At 40.0% G+C, this 22683-nt stretch overlaps 1 protein-coding gene across 1 annotated transcript; it reads right to left on the bottom strand.

Moving 5' to 3' along the window:
* Positions 1-657: 657 nt before the first annotated feature.
* On the bottom strand, positions 658-16032 carry LOC134100437 (myosin heavy chain, fast skeletal muscle-like). Its single transcript, XM_062553631.1, has 40 exons — positions 16011-16032; positions 15844-15890; positions 14347-14562; positions 14098-14241; positions 13856-14012; positions 13721-13748; positions 13450-13570; positions 13263-13355; positions 12994-13057; positions 9378-9476; positions 9173-9276; positions 8956-9094; positions 8414-8532; positions 8078-8227; positions 7819-7989; positions 7434-7734; positions 7284-7348; positions 7111-7198; positions 6909-7026; positions 6686-6809; positions 6425-6561; positions 5750-6005; positions 5396-5638; positions 5127-5303; positions 4896-5041; positions 4702-4792; positions 4231-4620; positions 3882-4127; positions 3589-3785; positions 3300-3483; positions 3045-3210; positions 2823-2947; positions 2422-2730; positions 2106-2309; positions 1895-2020; positions 1627-1797; positions 1441-1545; positions 1266-1361; positions 875-1006; positions 658-778 (listed from the first exon to the last, which is right to left on the bottom strand). Exons 3-40 carry the CDS (start codon positions 14548-14550, stop codon positions 758-760), a joined length of 5811 nt encoding a protein of 1936 aa, XP_062409615.1. The 5' UTR covers positions 14551-14562; positions 15844-15890; positions 16011-16032; the 3' UTR covers positions 658-757.
* Between the last annotated feature and the right edge of the window lie 6651 nt (positions 16033-22683).

The following is a 22683-nucleotide window of genomic DNA, read 5'->3' as shown; positions in this document are numbered from 1 at the left end:
TCAGTGTATGAGTTGAGTTATTTGATCTATTGTCTGGAGAAGGGAAGGACCTCTTTTTTAAATTGAGGGGCATGAGAGTTGTCTGTCTACTCCACTGTTGAAGGGAAAGCAAACAACAACAAAAAACATGGGAAGTGTAAGGCATGGGATGTTTGGCATCCTGATGGGGAGTGAAATGTATTGGGTTGCCCACAGGTGAAGGTGCCATACTTTTGAAAAGGCCAATTTCATCTTATTTCAAACTCTTTTAGATCTGGTGTGTGTGTGTCTGTGAGAGCTTTGGATCTGGGCTGCATGTAACTGTGAGAGCTTGACTGTTGGGGGGCTAGGAGCTGCAGAAACGTTCCAGGGCCGTTGTCTTTGACATGATGGGCTACTGTCCATGGCATTGACAGTGACAGAAGGGAAGGGTACATTCAAGTTGATGCCTTCATCTATGTTTGTGCATTTGTAGAGTTTGTGCAATTCCTTGCATTTCAAGGTTCTGACTGAAATGTACTGACATTATTTGTTGTGTGTGTTGATTTTTTTTAAGTGTTCAGTGCTATTTTGTGGTTGTACTGTTTCCATGTTTCATGTTATTCAATTTAGATAAACCCTCATGAAACACAAATATCACAATTATTTCTGATTCTGATTGAAAACAATATACTCATATATTCTTAAGAGACTTTTATTATGTTGTAGATACAGAATAGCCACAATAATGAGGATATTAATCCAGATGAGTGACTAGCGAGATTTCACTAGCGAGGATTTATTCTGCAGCCTCCTTGCCCTAAGAAAGAGAAATTAAGAAATGGAATGAAATATTAAATATGAACATATCATGGCTTATAATACTGTACGTTGAAACATGGTAAATTAGATTTACCTTTCCAGAATCACGGCTCTTTGCTCTCAGCTTGTTGACCTGAGATTCAGCAATGTCAGCACGTTCCTCAGCCTCCTCCAGCTCATGCTGAACTTTCCTGAACTTGGACAGATGGGCGTTGGATTGCTCCTCCTAACAATGAAAAAATATGTTTGAATGCAGAGGCTTCTGTTGACACAACTGTGAGGCAGAACTGGAATGAGAGACAACTATTTTGGTGTTCATCCTTTTGTTGCATTCAATGCAACAGTTCATGGTGTTGGGATGTACAAAAACGTTGTTTATCTTTAATTCATTTTACTCCATGCAGTGCTTTGATATTAAATCATAATCTTTATCAATTCTAAAGGCAAGACATTTGACAATGTAGGCAACATAAGAGACTACTTACAGCTTCCTCAGCCTGTCTCTTGTAGGCTTTGACCTTCAGCTGTAGCTTGTCAACCAGGTCCTGCAGTCTGCGGACATTTTTCTTGTCCTCCTCAGTCTGAAAAGAAAAACAATCTGTCAATCACTGTCCTCTCTGAGTTAAATGTTTTTCGATAGTGGTTAAAGAAACATTGTACCTGATAGGTGAGCTCCTTCACTCTCCTCTCGTATTTGCGGACTCCCTTGACAGCATCAACACCACGTCGTTGTTCATTCTCAACCTCACTTTCCAGCTCACGAACCTTTACATAAGCAAGACTTTCATTTTATCATATTCATTATATTCTGAACATTTTTCTTCACACCCAAATGTATTCACTTACTCTGGACTCCAGTTTCTGAAGTTGTTTCTTGCCACCCTTCATCGCCAGATTCTCTGCCTCATCCAGGCGGTGCTGCAGATCCTTCACAGTGACCTCCAGGTTCTTCTTCATCCTCTCCAGATGAGAACTCGTGTCCTGCTCCTTCTTCAGCTCCTCTGCCATCATGGCAGCCTAATTCATGGAATATTGTGTTTTAGATAACACAAGCTACATACCGTTTTCAGCTCAAACTATACAGTTCTAAAGTTCAATTCAAATAATTGCTTACATCAGTGATGGATTTCTTGGCCTTGTCCTCAGCATTTCTAGCCTCCTGGACAATATCATCAACCTCACCTTGGACTTGAACCAAGTCGCCCTCAAGCTTCTTTTTGGTGTTAATCAGACTTGTGTTCTAGAATTCACAAACCAGACCATAATAATTTAGCTGAACTGTATAAATGTTCATTGAATTTATTGTTTAACACCCTTCTATCTACCTGGGAGTGCAGAAGGCCAACACGCTCACTGGCATCAACCAGCTCCTGCTCAGCCACTTTGCGGCCTCTCTCTGTCTGCTCCAGGGCAGCTCTGAGCTCCTCAATCTCAGCCACCATCAAGGTGTTCCTACGCTCCACCATGGCAACCTGCTCCTTCATGTCATCCTGTCCTCTGATTGCATCATCAAGGTGCAATTGGGCATCCTAATGAAATAACATGGAAGAACAAAATATGTGTCATACTACACTATTAACCATATAATAATTATGATAAGATAAGATCAAACATCATCCTTATTTTATTGCATTTACTGACCTTGAGTTGACCCTGCACATTTCTCAGTTGTTTCTGGGACTCAGAAGCCTGGCGATTAGCATGGCTCAGCTGAATCTCCATTTCATTGAGGTCTCCCTCCATCTTCTTCTTGATTCTCAGGGCATCATTTCTACTCCTGACCTCTGAATCCAGAGTGCTTTGCATGGAGTCGGTAATCCTCTGAGCGTTCCTCTTGATCTGCTCCATCTCCTCATCTTTCTCTGCAAGCTTCCTGTCAACCTCACCCTTGATCTGGTTGAGTTCAAGTTGGACACGAAGAATCTTGGACTCTTCATGCTCAAGAGTTCCCTAAACAAGAAAATTAATAATTATACAATATATAGAACATCATCATTTCCGTTTCACACTATGTAGGACAGTCTATCTGTCTCAATTTCTACCTCAGCCTCTTCTAGGGCTGTTTGGATCTCAGATTTCTCAGTCTCAACAGTCTTCTTGGCCTTCTCCAGCTCATGGATGCTCTTTCCAGTCTCACCAAGCTGCTCAGTCAGGTCAGAGATCTCCTCTGAAGAAATATGCAGCCATATTACAGTAAACATATTATCTGGAAGTTTATAAATAGATTTTCACTGGAATCAAGTTGCAATCAAGTGTTGACTCACGTTGCAAATTCTTGTTTTCCCTCTTCAGGGTCTCAAGGTGGTCAAGAGACTCCTCATAAGAGTTCTTCATCTTGAACAGCTCAGTGCTGAGAGAACGGGCCTCTTTCTGGGCACCCTCCAACTCTGCCTGACCCTCCTCGTACTTCTGCTTCCATTCTGCAAGGACCTTTTAGAAACAGTTTTGTTGTGAGGCTTATACTTATTCACCTACATTCCACATCATGTTGAATGTGAATGATGTTTTGAAGCTATTACCTTGTCAAAGTTTCTTTGCTTCTTGTCAAGATTAGCAGCAAGAGCATTGGCTCTCTCCACATCAATCATTAGGTCCTCCACCTCACCCTGGAGTCTCTGCTTGGTCTTTTCTAGAGAAGCACATTTTGAGTTGACAGCCTCAATTTGCTCCTCAGCCTCCTGGAGACGCTGGGCTAGCTTTTTCCTGAAGGAAAAAGCATCATATTGAATAAAAACATGATATTTGTTTAGAATATTTTGGTCGACAACATCCATATCCAAATTGCATTTTTGCATGTTTAGCACGTACTTGGACTCCTCAAGCTCCTCAGTGCGCTGGATGGCATCAGTTTCATACTTGGTCCTCCACTGAGCAACCTCGCTGTTGGCCTTGGACATGCCACGTTGAAGCTCAGCCTTTGCTTCCTGCTCTTCCTCAAACTGCTCCCTTAGAAGGTCGCAGTCATGGCGAGCTGATTGAACAGCATGAGCCAGGGCGTTCTTGGCCTGTTTGTGAACAAGCAAGGGTGTTTATTAAAGCATTTTCCCACATGTAATTTATGTAATCCAATTTCATTTCATTTCATGCATAGATATCAGTACCTTGACTTCCTCTTCATTCAGTCTCTTCAGCTCCTCAACTTGCTGAGTGAAGGCCTGCTTGCTTCTGGTCAGCTGAGACACAAGAGCATCTTTCTCCTCCACCTGGCGGGCAAGCTCACTATTTTCAGTCTGAAGTCTTGCTCTTTGAGCGCTGATGTCATTGAGCTGTCGGACACCCTCATCACTCTTGGCTTTGAGTTCACTGAGTTGGTCTTCAAGGGTGCGGCACATCTTCTCCAGATTTGTCTGTATAATAATGTTTGATAATGTCCATTAGTAGCAAAAAGTTAATGAAATGATTGTAAGTTGATTCGTTGCTTTAGTAGCATGAGGGAAACATCTCACTAACCTTAGATTTAGCCACAGCCTCCATATTGCTGGAGAGATCATCAATCTCCATCTTGTATTCACTCTTCTCCTTCTCAAGCTTCTGCTTGACGCGTTGGAGGTTGTCAATCTGCTCTCCCAGCTCAGCCACACTGTCAGCCTGCTTCTTGCGGAGAGCTGATGCGGTGGCTTCATGCTGCAGGGTGGACTCTTCAAGGTCACGACGCAACTTTTGGAATTCAGCCTCACGCTTTTTGTTCATCTCAATTTGAGCCGCAGTGGCACCACCAGCTTCCTCAAGCCTTTCACTGATCTCCTCAAGTTCCCTGGAGAGATCAGCTCTCTGCTTCTCAACCTTGGCACGAGCTGCACGCTCAGCCTCAATCTCTTCCTCCAGTTCCTCAATGCGGGCCTATTGCAAAAAAATATTATATTAGCAATACAGAACACTGCTAAAACTTTCAGAGTTTGAGTTGGTCGAGAATAATTAAACCTGAAGCTCCTTGATCTTCTTCTGTAGCTGAGCACCAAGTGATTGTTCATCCTCAATCTTACTCAGAAGTTGACTTATTTCAAAGTCCTTCCTGATTAAAAAAGATTGAAGAATAGGAAAGGAAGAATAATTTCTGAAGTTGGTGGCATACATGAGAATTGAACAGTGATGTGTTATAATACATAATGCCTTACTTCTTTATCTTCTCTTCAGACTGCTGCTTGTCATTCTCAAGATCCATGATATTCTCCTGGGCCAGCTTCAGGTCACCCTCGAGCTTTCGCTTGGCTCTCTCCAGGTCCATACGAAGTTTCTTTTCTTGCTCCAGGGAACCCTCAAGCTGCCAATTAGAAATGTGATGTGAGTATGTGGTAAATGGACAAATTTGGATTGAGAAGTTGTCAAATGTTAACTCTTGTACTGACATCATCCACTTGCTGTTCAAGCTTAGTCTTGGACTTGGTCAGAGTGTTGACTTTGTCTTCCTCTGCCTGAAGATCATCAAGAGTCTGCTGATGGGCCTCTTGTAGGGCTTTCTTCTCCTTTGTCAGCTTAGCAATGGACTCATCCTGAGAGGCCATCTCTTCAGTTAGGTTCTTGACCTGCATAGAGAAAGTTTGACATTAGCAAACAGTGTAACTCAGATACTTTATTCACAACAGACTACATTAATCTATCCTTTGTTAATCCCAACCTTGTTCTCAGTGGCATGTTTCTCTTTCTCCACTTTAGCTAAGGTCAGCTCCAGATCATCAATGTCCTTTTTGAGCTCAGAGCACTCATCCTCAAGTTTCCTCTTCTTGGCAGTCAGCTCAGCATTAATTTCCTCTTCATCCTCCAGTCTCTCGGTTGTCTCTTTGAGCTTGGCCTCAAGTTGGATCTTACTTTTGATAAGACCCTCACACCTCTCCTCAGCATCATTGAGACCCTCATTTCCCTAATGTAAAGATAACATGGAGGTCTGACATCTAATTTGTATTGAATACACAGTGCTGAGACTAGGTAGTGGTATGATTGTGAATATTGAAATGGTACAGTATACACTTACAGATGACACTTGCAGTGCCAGGTCATTCCTTTCTTGCACCAGAGCCACCATTTTCTCCTCTAGCTCCTTCTTCTTGGCTGTTGTCTTTTCATGGTCCACTTTGAGTTTCTCATAGTTTTCCTTCAAGTTGGCCAGCTCCTTTTCAGTTTCAGCACTCTTCAGCAAAGGCTTGATCTTGTAGTAAACCTTCATCCAAGGCCAAGTCTTGACATTCATGAATGAGCGTATATTGTACTGGATGGTGTAGATAGCCTCCCTGCACAAGAAGGGTGGTGAAACATATCCTTAAATATTCTATGTAGAATTATGATTATACGAAATGGGTAGAAAGGAGGGATGTAATCACATACATATCTCCCAATATGGCATGATATCCATTGTAATATTTTTGGCAAGTAACAATGTCAATATTTCAATGTGACTTGTTCAATACAGTAACAAGTTAATGATACTTATTGCAATATTAAGGGAAAATTAAGACTTTAAGCGTTTAAGCGTTTACTACCAGATAACCACAGTTTGGCACTGTGGGGGATAATGGATGACCAATATGAATGCATGCCAAGATGTATACCAACTTACATTTGCTGCCTAAATAGGTCATTAGATGACATAATACGAATGCTAAGATGCCTTGTACCGTTGCATCCCAAATTCTTTTGATACACAAATTACCTTCTTTCCATCATCTTCACAAACTCCCTCCTCATCAGGTATGCACGGCAGAGAGCCTGAGTCATTGTGACCAAGGTTGCCAGTTTCTCATCTCGCAACTCTTCAAGGGTACCCAGCAGACCAGCTTTGAAGAACACCTGAGGGATAATGGAAAATATAAGCACGAATACAGGGATTGCATATAATCATTGACGCAGAAAAAGCTGTGCTCTGGTTTGTACTCATGAGAAACAGATAATACATTGCATGAAATGTATCTACCTTTGTGTGTCCAAACTTGTATTGTGTGTGATCAACATCAATGGATCCCAAGAGCTTCTCAGAAGCCTTCTTGTTATCAATGAACTGACCATCAGGGATGACACTGGCATTCAGCACTTTGTATCTGGACAGAATAAATACATGTCCATATACAGCATTACAATTTTCCTCTCAAAACATAATACTGAATATGTATAATACTTCATTGGCTTTCTCAGTTCACCTCTGCTTGAAGTCACCATAGAGGATTCTGCTTGGGAAACCCTTTCTGCAGATTCTGATACCCTCCAGCACACCATTGCACCTGAGCTGATGGATGACCAGGAAGTTCTGCATATAACCTGGATGTCAAATACAGGTCATGAGAGTATCAGTGTAATAAATAAATGCATATATCTTCATTGACTATACCAAACACCCTTTACCTGGCTTCTTAATTTCATTTGGAATCAGACAACGCACAAAGTGAGGATGGGTGCTCCTCAAGTTGGTCATCAGTTTGCCCAAGTTCTCCTGTTGAGATAAAAATGCAATCAAAACATCCCCTCACCTCTCTTTAGGATCATTAATTTGTTTATTATTGGTTTAATGTACATACCCTGAACTGTGATGATACAGTCTGCATGGAGCCACCCTTCTTCTTCTTCTTACCACCACCAGCCTCTGGTGACATACAAATTATGGATTCAGTAAGTGAGTTACATATAGAAATCTATCTTTGGGATATTTTTATATTAGATTTGTTTACCCTCAACAACAGGTGGGTACAAGACAGGCAGGAGTTTTACTCCCGACTTCTGGTACAGCTGCACAACAGAATCGTTCAGTGGATCCTTGTTCTTGTCCAGCCATCCACCAACATTGTAGTCCACAGTGCCGGCATAGTGAACCAGAGAGAAGTGGGCCTCAGCCTTGCCTTTTTTGGGCTTTGGCTTCTCAAAGGCCTTAGTCTTGCCAAGATGTTGGTCATACAACTTGTTCTTGAAAGTGGTGTCAGATGCCTTGGGGAACATGCACTCCTCTTCAAGGATGGCAAAGATTCCCATAGGCTGTTGGAAAAATTATCTTATTTTTAAAAGTGGGTATAAAACAACAGAAACCTAGCACAGCTCATTTAACTGATTGAAACGGACCTTCTCAATGAGCTCAATGCAAGCAGCTAAATCCATGCCGAAGTCAATGAACTCCCATTCAATGCCCTCTTTCTTGTACTCCTCTTGCTCCAGAACGAACATGTGGTGGTTGAAGAACTGTTGCAGTTTCTCATTGGTGAAGTTGATGCACAGCTGCTCCATGCTGTTGAACTGTGTTGAGGGAATTTTGTGTATTGTTCATGAAAGGAATTATGAGAAATGAATAGTTCATAAATGTTGGTGAAAGTTTTGTTCTCACATCAAAAATCTCAAAGCCAGCAATATCCAGCACACCAATGAAGAACTGCCTTGGCTGTTTAGTGTCCAACATCTGGTTGATACGTATAACCATCCACAAGAACATCCTCTCATAGATGGACTTGGACAAGGCCGATACTGAGTTATGAACCTGAAACAGAATATTAAAGCAATGATCATGCAATGTTCAGAGATCATGAAGTTTAATGTTTGTACGATAAAAGCAGGTTACTTTGTTTCAATTAATTCCAACAATTATTCATTACAACTAATTCTCTCCAGACACTGCCAAGTGGTTTGTGATCTTTACTGAACTTTTAAGTGACTCAAATAATACCTGTGGCACAGTCTGACCCTTGGTGACAAACTCATTTCCGACTTTCACTCTTGGGTAGCACAAAGCCTTCAGCATGTCAGCGGAGTTCAGGCCCAGGAGGTAAGCGACTTTGTCAGCATCTAAAAACAGTGCAACAGTGTAGCATATTGGTGATTTGAAATGAATAGCACCCAATTTCATACTCCACACTCCAAACAAATTTGGGACAGCATATGAAACAAGTTTGTCCACCTCAATATCCTCTTCCTAAATCAACATTTGTCCAAAATGTGTTTTTGTCTTGAGGATAGATACTGTAAGAATGCAAAGGGAAATTTAGGATTCAACTGAATATATGTTGACATTACTAACATGATGGCATATCAATTTTGTGCATGATGTATCAGCGGCACCATTACTGCCTGACTAAATCAGTCGTCCCTGGTTCACTGTCTAAATTTGCCACTGATAAAAGTATGTTAAGATACCAATCATATTTTACCATTGCCAGTCTATGTTGTGATCACTAGAACTGACTGATTCAGTAGAGTGTTGTAACCTACCCTCAGTGCCATCAGGCTCAGCCTGCTCCTCACGCTGCTTCTGCTTGAATTTCATGTTGCCATGATGGAGCACAGCACCAGTCAGCTTGTAAATGGTCATTTTTTCCTCTCCAGTGAAACCCAAGATATCAATGGCATCCTGGAATGATAAATAGTTTGATTATTTTCTTGCTTTTTCAAGAAATCTGAGGGAATGACACATTATTGAATTACTTACATCTGTGGCATCCAGCTCCTCTTTGTCATCAATGCTGGCCACAGTGATCTGACCCTGACTGCACATTGGGAAGTCGTAGGGGTTGGTTGTGATGAGGGACATTTCTGTAAGAGTTGATAAAAAATGGTATGGGTAAAACGTGGTTTTACAAAGTCATAATTACATGTAATGATTTTTGAATGTTGGTTGAAAATATTAACCATACCTATCAGCTCAGGCTTATGGTTGGTCATCATCTGGTAAAAGATGTGGTAGCCCCTCTCATCAGGAAGCTGAAATGTCACTCTAGACTTCTCCAGCAGGTCTGTTTACGAAGGGAAGGACACTTTTTCATTGGATACATTTTAGGCAAAAATGAAACATTTATTTGAACACAAACATTAATTATGACCGCCGCTAGCATAGCTAGCGAAGCGGTCATATAGTTGTTGTCAAAGTTTTTTATTTTTTTTTTCCGTCATCGGTTCTGAATTTTTGGTCAACGATTCCCGGGACACCGTAACACCGGGGCACATGAAACTTGGTGGGCATGTAGCCCCAGTAGACTTGTACGGAAAAATTTCGTTTCGTCCCCGGGGGTCACTCCCCCCCCGCGCTGCCCCCGCCCGAAGCCCAAAAATTGCAGTTTTTCCTACATAACTACCTGAACCGTGGCACCGAGGATGACACATTTTTTATTGTATGTTGGTCTCAAAAGCTCGGATCAACTTAGCTTATAACCAGTAATTTGTGATTTGCACCCCCATGGTAAAAATTGAAAATGTAATGTAATATTGCTTTAATTGCCCGTATCTTCAGGTGAGATGCTATGAACTGCACCAAATTTCATGTGTATGATTAACCTGACACCCTCTGGGAGTCTGCCAAGTTTTGTGGAATTTCATCCATGGGGGGCTATAATAAATGTATTTATGTGTGCATTTAGTGAATGGTCCCTCAACGTGGCTGTTCTACACTGAAGGCTAGGATGTCCCGTGCCCCATGTAGCTGTGTCACAGGCCACCCCCGTAGCTACCCTGTGCTTACCAAATAAATCAATTATGTATTTATTACGATTTTATATTATGAGAACGTCAAAAGCAGAACTAATGCAACAACGTTCAAACACTGCAGCCTGCTGCCACTGGTGTGTGGCGCTGGCGCTGCTCAGTGAGTGATAGATCAGATCAGAGAGAAGAAGACAAACGAAGAAGATGGAGTTCAGTTCCGAATGGCGGCCATATTGGAATTTTCTTTACTGTCGCTAGTTTCACGCTACTTGATTTCTCATGTTGCAGTAAGCTAAACGATTTCATCTCTTACGTGACTTGTTGTTCTTGCACGTAACTGTGTAACCGTCAGACTGATAAAGAAGTTGGTAAATGTCTTTACGTTTAGAAACGATCAAGCAAACTCATCCAAGCAGATGCGAATAGCCTACAATGTCAGTACTCAAACCACCAGTAGCAGGCTTAGGACTAGGTAAGTAAAACATCTCTTCTCTAATATCTCTACTATTTTCATTTTAAAAACTGTATTTAAAGCGTAATTCTAGCCAACGCCTGTTTCCAAAATGTATTTATAGAGTCTGTACATGTGGTCCCTAGCTTGGTTTGTCTGAAAATTAAGTGGAAATATCCTTTAGTAGTGTTTGTACTCTAGGCGCCAGTTAGCATGTAACAGAATGTGAATGAATGAACTGGCATGGTGCATTTATACCTGACGATCTCTTTCAAGTTATTTGAATAAAAAACTGACATCATGGTTAGTATTTATAGAGTCTGTACATGTGGTCCCTAGCCTGGTTTGTCTGAGAATTAAGTAGAAATATCCTTTAGAAGTGTTTGTACTCTAGGCGCTAGTTAGCATGTAACAGCATCTGAATGAATGAACTGGCCACTACAGTATGGTGCATTTGTACCTGACGATCTCTTTCAAGTCATTTAAATAAAAAATGGATATCATGGTTAGTATTTGTAGAGTCTGTACATGTGGTCCCTAGCTTGGTTTGTCCGAAAATTAAGTGGACATATCCTTTAGAAGTGTTTACTTTAGGCGCTAGTTAGCATGTAACAGCATCTGAATTAATGAACTGGCATGGTGCATTTATACCTGACGATCTCTTTCAAGTAATTTAAATAAAAAACAGACCTCATGGTTAGTATTTATAGAGTCTGTACATGTGGTCCCTAGCTTGGTTTGTCTGAAAATTAAGTGGAAATATCCTTTAGTAGTGTTTGTACTCTAGGCGCCAGTTAGCATGTAACAGAATGTGAATGAATGAACTGGCCCCTAGCATGGTGCATTTATACCTGACGATCTCTTTCAAGTTATTTGAATAAAAAAACTGACATCATGGTTAGTATTTATAGAGTCTGTACATGTGGTCCCTAGCCTGGTTTGTCTGAGAATTAAGTAGAAATATCCTTTAGAAGTGTTTGTACTCTAGGCGCTAGTTAGCATGTAACAGCATCTGAATGAATGAACTGGCCACTACAGTATGGTGCATTTGTACCTGACGATCTCTTTCAAGTCATTTAAATAAAAAATGGATATCATGGTTAGTATTTGTAGAGTCTGTACATGTGGTCCCTTGCTTGGTTTGTCTGAAAATTAAGTGGAAATATCCTTTAGAAGTGTTTGTACTTTAGGCGCTAGTTAGCATGTGCCAGGTGTCATACCATTGCAGTAATCATCTCACTAAATACGTCTTTTCATATCCAATCTGTTCAACAGAGTTTGCCAGTCAGACCACTACCTTTGCCAGCACCACCACCCAGCAAGCTTTATCAACTCCAGCCATGCCGGTAAATACAGTGCCTATTGACAGCCTACACACCCCTGTTCAAATGCCAGTAGCTTTTCATTGTTAAATCCTGTTGTTCTTAAATGTGTTATTGTGTTTTGGAAAGGTATTGCATTACATTACTCCTCACCTTTTGCTTTAGTAGAAAACATGTTGATGGTAGTGAAAAGGTAGTAAATTCAGCTCAATTGCTATTTTAGTACATCATTTTCATTATTATGGCCATAAATAAGGCCAATTAGAAGCTGGTGGGTAAGCGGCAAAAGGGTGGCCCTTTATCTGGAGCCGCTTCTGAGCCGCCGGTGGAACCCAGTTCGGCGCCGAAAGCGTCAAAGCCATGACATGAAACATTCGGACAAACCACAAGCAGCAATCCTGCGAGTTTGACATTCTGATTAGTTGACGCCGAACCGTGTCATAGCTCATTACCATAAAGTTAACTGAGGCTCAACCTTTTTTTGACGCCTGTGAAGCTCATGAAGCCACGCCCACGCCCAGAACTCTTTTGACGCCGGTAACGCCGACTCTCCATAGAAAATGAATGATTTCCAGCGCTCTTGACGCTTTTGACAGTCTTGGTCTGAACGCACAGTTACTGTTAAAATGGCGTAACTGTTAAATTCCAATATAGTGAGTAGGCTATTGGCAAAACCGATTGCCATTTTTATGTTGAGTAGGCAGGGGGCTCAGTTTAAAAAGTAACTAAGTTCGCACACACACATCAACAGATTCACACGCACAGATAAACACACTTCCACGGATTCCACACACACACACACACACACACACACACACATGCGCACACATGCACATTCACACACACAGACAGACACACACACATCTTTATACAAGCAAACTCACACATGCACACACTCATACACATGAGCTGCAAGAGTAGGAGATATATACATACAGTATATTGCACAAATCGGAGATACAGGAAAGTTGACAAGCGTAATTCGTTTTGGAGAGAATGTTCAGACCTGAGCGGCGGTCATATTGTGTACCGCTATGCGGTGCATCTAGTTATACTTACAAGTCTCAATATCAGCACTAGCCAGTTTTCCAGACGTGCCAAAGTGAATCCTGATGAATTTACCCTGTTTGAGATTGCATTTAGAATAAATTACATTCATTCATGTAGATGATGTTAATCAAAGCAGGCTACAAATGAGGAACAATATTCAAGAATTCAATACATATTCAAATATTCAATAATAGACCTAAGAGTGACAATAAATACTGCCTTTACTAATACAAAAAGTAAAAAATGATAGTGTTTATGTAATGAAAGACTAAACTTACGAAACGTGAAGAGTTGTCATTCCTCACAGTCTTGGCGTTACCATAAGCCTCCAGCAGGGGGTTGGCAGCAATGATCTGGTCTTCAAGAGAGCCCTGCAGATCCATAGATATGTTGTTATTGTAATTCATTGACTGTGTTACTATGTGATCATTAGCTTATACTGTAAATATGTAAGGCGTCCTATACCTTCATTTTTCCACTGCTGGCTGCTTGCTCTTGCTTCTTCTTGTCACCAGACACTGCAATTGTTGCAAAGTACTGGATGACACGCTTGGTGTTCACAGTCTTGCCAGCACCAGATTCTCCACTGCATTAAACAGAAGATATTGCTATTGTTCTACAGTATATCACAATTACAAAAGTGTACCATTATAAGAGAATGCCTCTAGATTTAAGATCTAATATTTAATCCTCTCTTAAGACTATAAAATGTTATACAGGATGCATTGACACTTACGTGATGAGGATAGACTGATTCTCCCTGTCTGTGGGGCAAAACAGAGATATACATGAACAGTTCATTTTACATTAATTATTCAAATATATAATGTATTCATATCAATCCCTGTTGGTTTTAAAACTGAAAGTATACCTTGGAGCATGAACTGATATGCGTTGTCAGAGACAGAGAAGATGTGGGGTGGGGCCTCCACGCGCTTTTTGCCTCTGTAGGCAGTCACCACCTCTTGGTCGTACACTGGGAGCCACTTGTAGGGGTTCACAGTGACACAGAAAAGTCCAGAGTAAGTCTAGAATGAAAGGGGAAAAAGATTAGTTGTTAGCTTTTCAATTTTTCTTTTATTTTCTTAATTTGGTCAAAAGTGCAATGCTTACGTAGATCATCCATGCTGCATAACGCTCTTTGAGGTTATACAGGACAGAGGCTTCATTGAGGTGGGTCATCATGGCCATGTCCTCAATTTTGTCGAACTTGGGAGGATTCATAGGGAAGACTTCATCTTCCTTCACTGTCCTTTCCTAAAACCAATGTAGAAAACAGCTTTAACAAAGATGTATACAAGAAACTTTCTATTCAAATTTAATTTTATCACCAGAGTAATTTTAATATCCTTTCTAAAGTACCTCCTTGGTTTCAAGCGTTTCAACAGTGGCTTTGCCACCTTCCTTCTTTTTAATTGTACCCTTGATGTACAACTCCTCTTTGTCAACCACATAGCAAGCACTCTTTGCATCAAAGGGCGCGCTTTGGGCCTCAATTCTCTCCTTCTCAGGCTTACGAAGGTAGATGGCAGCAGCGCCAAATACGGCCATTTCACCGTCCCCCATGGTTGCTGGCTACTGCATTAATCATAAACATGAAGAGTAGACAGTTTCAACATAAAATGCTTTAAATAATCAGACATACTCAGACACAGTACTGCAATTAAAGTGGCTGACATTCATTAGGGGACCAAACCACAGTTGTTTGCCAGACCTCAATATGGACTTTATCAATGCACATAGGGTATGCAAGTCAAATACAACAAAGTCGTTTGATGTCTAATTGATAATGGAACCAATTTGAAATCTAATCCCATTCCAATCATATATGCACCCAGAATATACAGTTATGCTTATACGTTTATGAACCCATGCTGAAATGTACTAAAAAGAGGAATTAAAAAAAAAATAATCTTTTGTAAAATTGATCGTAAGGTCTTAATTAAGAAAATTATGAAAAATTCAATCTGTAAGGACATCAATTTTAAATGCAGGCAGATTTTTTTCATGGCTCCAGGATACTGAACAACATGCTGGTAAAGTTTCCTTGGCCTTTGGTATTAAAATAGCCCCACACCATCACATACCCATCACCTACCTTGATTGGCATAGTTTTATTTCAGCTAGCCTAATAGCTGGTTTGATTTGCACTGAGAGATGATCTTATGCAAAGTACCCTATGCCAATCTCTATGTATAGTGAGGGGTATATGATGTTTTGGTACCCTGGAAATCCAGAGTTCTCACGAGAGCACCATTTGAATTGTGTCTGCAAGATACTCTGGCAATGAGTGATGTTGCATGTTACGTTTACCCAAGGCATCAGGGGAAACCAATCACATCGGTGTATCTGACATACAGTAGGCGGGCCAGAGGCGAGCTAAACTGATAACGACATTGGTCGTAGTGTTATCCAATTGCATCGACATCCAGAATCAGTCAGAGTAAACATTGGTTGTAGTGTTATTCAATTGAGTGCAGTGAGATTTTCAAATATATGCTTGGTGCCGCCCCTCAATTATTCGTGGCCAGACCCTTAATCTGAAAGACTACCAGGGTCTGGATTTTCCAGGCTAATGTTTTGGGGCTAATATACCCCCCCCCCCCCCCCCCCAAATTCTAATGAGAATGTTTAAATGTAAGCTTCCATCATAATCTGTGAAGGCACTAGAGACATTATTGACATTAGGTAATTGTGTAGGCATATGGACACTGTCTTCAAAGAATCCATATGTGTATACAAATAAGACACTGAAAGAAGCTACACATGCATGCATAGACATTTACACTACTAGAAGCTTGTTTTAATTGTGTAGTTGTTCAGATGAATCCAAAGTACTGTTAGTCAGATGTACCTTACCTTTTCCTCCCAAAAGAAGATGGAATTTCTACTGCTGTTATGAGTATCTAAAATGATAAACATACAAATACAAGTATTTTAGTATATATGTAAAATGTAGTAATCTTAAATTCATGAGTTGCTTTAAAGATGAAAAGAGGCAGCCTGTGGCTGCGCTGAAGACTTACTGCGTGCTGAAACTCCCCTGGCCTCTTCTGCTGCCCTCCCCCCCAGCCAGTCCTTTTATTGACCTTTTCTGTCAACTAAGCAGAACTCTAATAAGGCAAGATATGTTTGATTGATGTGTTTGGATCTATTTAAACATTACTTCAACCTTACTGTCACCAATAAGGGCAAAACAGAACTCAAAGTAAGGGCCATAATCAAAACATGTTGTGCCTTTTTTGTGACTTAATGGAAGAGGCACATTGAGTAATGTTGCTCATGAATATGTTTTCGCTATCACCATAGAATTGGCCAGTTAGCATATACTTGATGGCAGTATTATGCAAATGCAATACATTACAATACATGTCCATGCATTTTTGCTTCAATGGCTTTCTTATAAATGTGTGTGGCAGCTTTATGTGAATTTTCAGTGGTTTGTAAATGTCAGTTTACAAAATGTTGTTTTCCATTCATTTGTAGACTCCCTGAAATATATCACATGTAATTAATATCTCTATAAAATATGAATGTGTTGCTCTGTACTATAAATGCTCACCACTCTGTGTTGGCAGCAATTTAAATAGTAAAGTGTAGGGCAATATTCCAAAAGTGAAGAGCAAATCAGTTTTATTACTGGTGTTAGGTGACAGATTTGTTCTTAGCTCCCTAGATGCCGAGATGGACATACTGCACTACTAAATGTGCAAAATATACAACACCTTAAATAAATAAAAGCTTGAAATTAAGTTTCACAAATAACTAGAAAACGTAATTTCGAGGAAATTACCAGTGCATGCAAAAGCAAGACATAAGATAAAATGTGACAGAAACTTAAATTTACAAACCGAACCAATACGTGATTGGACTTTTACTCTCTGAAGCTTGACTTTTCCACCTCTGAGTGTGAGTGCGTGTGAGTGTGCGTGCGTGCGTGTGTGTGTGTGTGTGTGTGTGTGAGTGGATGTAAGTGGATGTAAGGAGCATGGCTTTCTATGATGCAGTGAAATGGGGGAGTTAGGTTAAGGTGAGAATTAGTGCATGGAGTGCATGGTGCATGGAGAAGTGTGGTATATGAAGTGCTGCAGTCAGGTGTGTGTGTGTGTGTATGAGTGAATGGGTAGACAGAGAGAGCTGATAATGCAGGTTCAATTTAACTGGCTGTCAATTAAACTTGATAGGGCCTTGAGCAGCTGGCTCTTGACACAGGTGCAAATCAGCTTAATCAGCAGTGCAGTGCGATAGACCTCTGAAGTTCGCCTACAAAAAAGCTTGCCATATATGGGCAGTTGGCTTCAATTAACTCCCGGATCTCCTTATATGGGCAAGGATAGCAGCTTCAGAGGTCTATGAAAAGTCAATGGGGAAAAATATTTTGCTAATATCTCAAAAAGTATCAAGTTTATAGAACTGAAATATACATAGACTAAGTCTTATTTTCAAGACCTACGTAATAAAGTTTGAACCAAGTTTCTACGTTAAACGGTTGAAGCGAAAAAGGACCTGGTTAGGAGAATAATAATAACTAGAAATGCAATTCCAAGGAATTACCAGTGCATGACAATGCAAAAATGTATAGATAGATAATGTAGATATGGCTACTAAGGTGTAGCTAGGGTAAAGATGGTGATTGCACAGTTTAAAGAAAGTTGATAGTGTGAAGGTAGACAGTTTAAAGCTGAAACATTCCAGTTCTAACTTAACTAATGATTTCTATTCATGTTAAAATGTTAACTATGGTAACAATGATAACCAGGTTGATTGGTTAACTTAACTACTGATTTCTTGCAGTTATGGTAAAAATGTTTACTATGCTAACAGTGCTAATCAGGTTGATTAGCTAACTTAACTAATGATTACTAGCAGTTATGCTAAAAATGCTAACTATGCAAGAAATGCTAACTATGGTAATGATGCTTACTTTACTAACAATGCTAACCAGGTTGATTAGCTAACTTGGTTGATGATTTCTAGCAGTAATGTTAAAAATGTTAACTATGCTAACAATGCTAAATTTGTTAACAATGCTAACTAGGTTGATTAGCTAACTTAGTTGATGATTTCTTGCAGTTATGCTAAAAATGCTAACTATGCTAACAATGCTAACCAGGTTGATCAGCTAACTTAGCTAATGATTTCTAGCAGTAATGCTAAAAATGCTAACTAAGCTTACAATGCTAACTATGCTAATCATGCTAACTAGCTAACTTGCTAGTTAGGACTTTTATTTTGAAACATTTGTTGCTAGGGTATCCATGGTGGCCACTATCAGGAAACAAGAAGTTACTGCAGTATAATCATGTTGGTTGCTATGGAAACGGTCATAAACGCTTAATTTTAATGGTTACTATGTTGGTTGCTAGGTACATGGAGGTTTCATGTAGTTGAATGGAAGCATAGTTGATGATAACTGACAGTTGGAATCGTTGAACAGTTCAATAGATGAGTAGTTTCAATTGTTAAATGATTTAATAGTGTATTATTGCAGTGAGGACTTTTATTTTGAAACAGTTGTGGACAGAGGAAACAGTTAACAGGATATGTAGTCTTCACATAGAGATTGTATGCTTAAAGCCTGAGAGAGAGAGGGCTGCTGCAGGTGGGGCTGGCCACCTGGCACAAGATTCTAATTGCTTAACGACCCGATTGTGATGTCATAGAGGCCAATGTTAAGTCTATGGGGAATTTTTAAATAGTTTTTAATTTATAGTTTAAAAAGTATAAAAGTTACAAAGTTGAAAAATACATAGCAGCATTCCCCTATTTAAGACCTACGTTGCGACGTTTGAATGAAGTTTCTAGGTTAAACGGTTCAAGCTGAATAGAAAAAATGAAGTTGGTAAGCGGAATAATAACTAGAAATGCAATTCCAAGGAATTACCAGTGCATGAAAATGCAAAAAAAATGTATAGATAGATAATGTAGATATGGTTACTAAGGTGTAGCTAGGGTAAACATGGTGGTTGCATAGTTTAAAGAGAGTTGATAGTGTTAAGGTAGACATTTTAAAGCTTAAACATTCCTGTTCTAACTTAACTAATGATTTCTCACAGGTATTCTAAAATGTTAACTATGCTAACAATGATAACCAGGTTGATTGGTTTACTTGGCTAATGATTTCTAAAAGTTATTGTAAAAATGCTAGCTATGTTAACAGTGCTAACCAGGTTGATAAGATAACTTAGCAGATGATTTCTAGCAGTAATGCTAAAAATGCTAACTATGCTAACAATGCTAACCAAGTTGATAAGCTAACTTAGCTAATCATTTTTAGCAGTTATGCTAAAAATGCTAACTATGGTAACAATTCTTACCAGGATGATTAGCTAACTTAGCTAATCATTTTTAGCAGTTATGCTAACAATGCTAACTATGTTAACAATGCTAACTAGGTTGATTAGCTAACTTAGCTAATCATTTCTAGCAGCTATGCTAAAAATGCTAACTATGCTAACTATGATAACTAGCTAACTTGCTACTGAGGACTTCTATTTTGAAACATTTGTTGATAGGGTATCCATGGCTGCCACTATCAGGAATAAAGAAGTTGCTGTAGTAAAATCATGTTGGTTGCTATGGAAACGGTCATAAACGCTTAATTTTAATGGTTGCTATGTTGGTTGCTAGGTACATGGAGGTATCATGTAGTGGACTGGAGGCATAGTTGAAGATAACTGACAGTTGGAATGGTTGACAGTTGAGTAGTTGAGTAGTTTCAATGGTTGAATGATTTAATAGTGTATTATTGCAGTGAGGACTTTTATTTTGAAACAGTTGTGGAAAGAGAGTTTAACAGGATATGTAGTCTTCACAGAGAGATTGTATGCTTAAAGCCTGAGAGAGAGTGGGCTGCTGCAGGTGGGGCTTGCCAGAGCCATATAAAGAGAGAGTTGCGACAACTCCATTGACGCTAATGTTCCATATTTTCTCAACAATAGTTCCCGGAAGTTAGGATCGAACACTCGTTAACAGACTGTAAAAGACGGTTATTTTATGATTCTAACGAACAGTCAAAATCGCTTCCGGGAACTATTTGAACTACTTTAAGTTACACGAACCACGTCACAAACCGAATTTTCTGTACCGAGTTGTCGCAACTCTCTCTTTATATGGCTCTGGGGCTTGCCACCTGGCATAAGATTCTAATTGCTTAATGATCCGATTGTGATGTCATAGAGGCCAATGTTAAGTCTATGGGGAAATTTTTAATAGTTTTTAATTTATAGTTTAAAAAGTATAAAAGTTACAAAGTTGAAAAATACATAGCAGCATTCCCCTATTTAAGACCTACGTTGCGACGTTTGAATGAAGTTTCTAAGTTAAACGGTTCAAGCTGAATAGAAAAAATGAATTTGGTAAGCGGAATAATAAGAAGAAGCCTAGGAAGAACAGTATAGTGCATTTTCATGCACTATAATAAGAAGAAGAAGAAGAAGAAGAAGAAGCCTAGGAAGAACAGTACAGTGCATTTTCATGCACTGTAATAATAAGAAGAAGATGCCCAGGAAGAACAGAACAGTGCATTTGCATGCACTGTAATAAGACACTGATTTCATCTGTATTCTTCTTAAAACAGTGAAACTTGTGACCTTTAAAGGCTAGTCGTTGGCCTATAAGTGTGTTCTTTTATGGTTACACTTCAAGTATTTGCAACTAGCCTCCATCTCCATAGTTGAAACACCATGCTGTCATTTTTATTGGGAGACTGTGTATTCTGTTCCATTCTGTTTGAAGGATAATTCTATCTCCACAGTATGTTCTAACCTGTGTCATCTTAAATAGATAAAATACCAAGTGTTTGATCTTATATTGACTGATTTTTTAATGTAAAATATGCACTGGCAGACAGATTTGCTTGTTTCAATGTCTTTAAATTAGTTAAGTTTAAGTTTATTCATTCAATCTGTATTTATTGTCATTTAGGAGACAAAAAAAAGTTCATGTAGTTTGTTGTCATGTACTTTTAAAAGGAATCAGAAGTGATGAAATTATTTTGCTGAAGAGCAACACTCTCAAAAATAGAGGTATGGTTGGGGTACATTTTTGTTTCAGGTACAGTACAACTTTTGACCCTATTGCTATTATTGTGCAGCATTTACATGTAACAATTAACACTTAACTATATACTAAATAGCAATCTGGAACAAGAAGTCCAAAGGAGACAATGCAGACAGGAGATTTCTGTAGACTGTTGATCTTTATTCCCAGTATTGCAATCAATGATAGTACAGCGAAAACAAAGTTTCAGACTGACAGTCAAGACAATAGGGGGAAGGTGAGATGTCATCCGCTGGGGATCCCGATGAACGTCCTGACTAAGGATAGCTGGGGCCTGATTCATATATACCTGGAACACACTGTAGATGTCCCCACCCGTGTCACTCCACTCTTCTTTTAGCCAATCAGCATAGAGTGTGGTTAAACAACCATCTAGGAATTCTTGTGTTTTTCTATCTTTCTGCTTTTTAGCCTGACGAGCCAGACCCACATCAAGATGTAGGGTCTGGACACTCACCGTAGACAGGGCTCAATCGGAGGGGTGGGATAAACAGTTGTCTTTCAAATTCCCTCCACGCAATAGGATAACGCTAAACGAATCATCTTCTTGTTTTCAAGTAGCAGGATGCGTAACCTTCCCTCTCCACGCAATAGGATAACGCTAAACGAATCATCTTCTTGTTTTCAAATAACAGGATGCGTTACCGTCGCAACTTCTGGTCGCATGTCAGTCACCATTATGTTAAGCCCACCCACTGACTTTATACACGCTGTGATTGGCCCGCTTTTTATTTTCCATTTCTCAGCTCCTTGCTCTACGGAGCGTTACTAGACTGCCCCGCCAGCCAAATTACATTTGCTGCCGCTAGGGGCGTCTAGATTTCTAGGCTACTTTTAAGTGTCAGTGAGGCCAAATAAAAGTGATGGAGATTTTCTTGGCTGTGGTGACTGATGTCGCAAGTTGGGCTTTATGCTTTGATATAATGCAAGTTGGCCGCTGTAGGCCTTTCTGCCTTCCTCCGAGGTCCACCAGCTGATGACCTCCCTTCTCCCTTGACCATGTGGATGAACCTTATGGCGTCTGCTTTATGCTTAAGTTTAAGGAATAATGAGAATTGGCTGCTACTTAGGCTTGCCTGCCTTCCTCAGAGCTCCACCAGCTGATGACCTCCCTTTTCCCTTGACCATATGGATGGGCCTTAGTGTGGCGTTTATCTCGTACTGCTCTTCTGATTTATTGGTGCAGCAATTAGGTTGCTCCAGATGCTTGTTCAGCGCATACCAAAGCCCAAGGGTGTTTGCAGAAAGTGGCCGACACAGGAACGTCACAAAAGTGCAGTAGGCCCAACATTAAAGCCTTTGAACCATGAATATATCCTTTTAGTCTGATAAACCACATAGGCCTACGATCTGAAAAAACACCACAGTTCGTGTTTGTTCCTTTCCTGGCTGCAAAACAAAAAGTTACAATCCAGCAAGTTTTCTTCAGCTGCCACTGCGATACGATCGGTCTCTGGTGAACCAGTGGCTTATTGTTTTGGATGTGGACATTGACACATCAATCAAAACACTAAAGTGATGGATTACCGTGTCTGCAGTGATAATTTTGAGATGGACGACTTCTTTATTCCGAGAGGAGCTTCTGACCCAAAGAAGTCCAAGAAAGTTTGCTTGAAGAAGCGCTCCAGCTGCCCACGG

Source organism: Sardina pilchardus, chromosome 14, assembly GCF_963854185.1.
Source record: "Sardina pilchardus chromosome 14, fSarPil1.1, whole genome shotgun sequence".
Classification (NCBI taxonomy): Eukaryota; Metazoa; Chordata; class Actinopteri; order Clupeiformes; family Clupeidae; genus Sardina; species Sardina pilchardus.
Note: the sequence above shows the minus strand (reverse complement) of the source record. Positions and strands in the feature narration are given on the sequence as shown.

Bases quoted from the DNA above. Each gene is read 5' to 3' on its own strand.
- LOC134100437 (XM_062553631.1), bottom strand. From the start codon at position 14,550: ATGGGGGACGGTGAAATGGCCGTATTTGGCGCTGCTGCCATCTACCTT. The intron at 3,484-3,588 runs GTACGTGCTAAA...TTTTTCCTTCAG, and splicing joins GAGGAGCTTGAGGAGTCCAA to GAAAAAGCTAGCCCAGCGTC. The intron at 2,310-2,421 runs GTCAGTAAATGC...TTATTTCATTAG, and splicing joins ATGTGCAGGGTCAACTCAAG to GATGCCCAATTGCACCTTGA.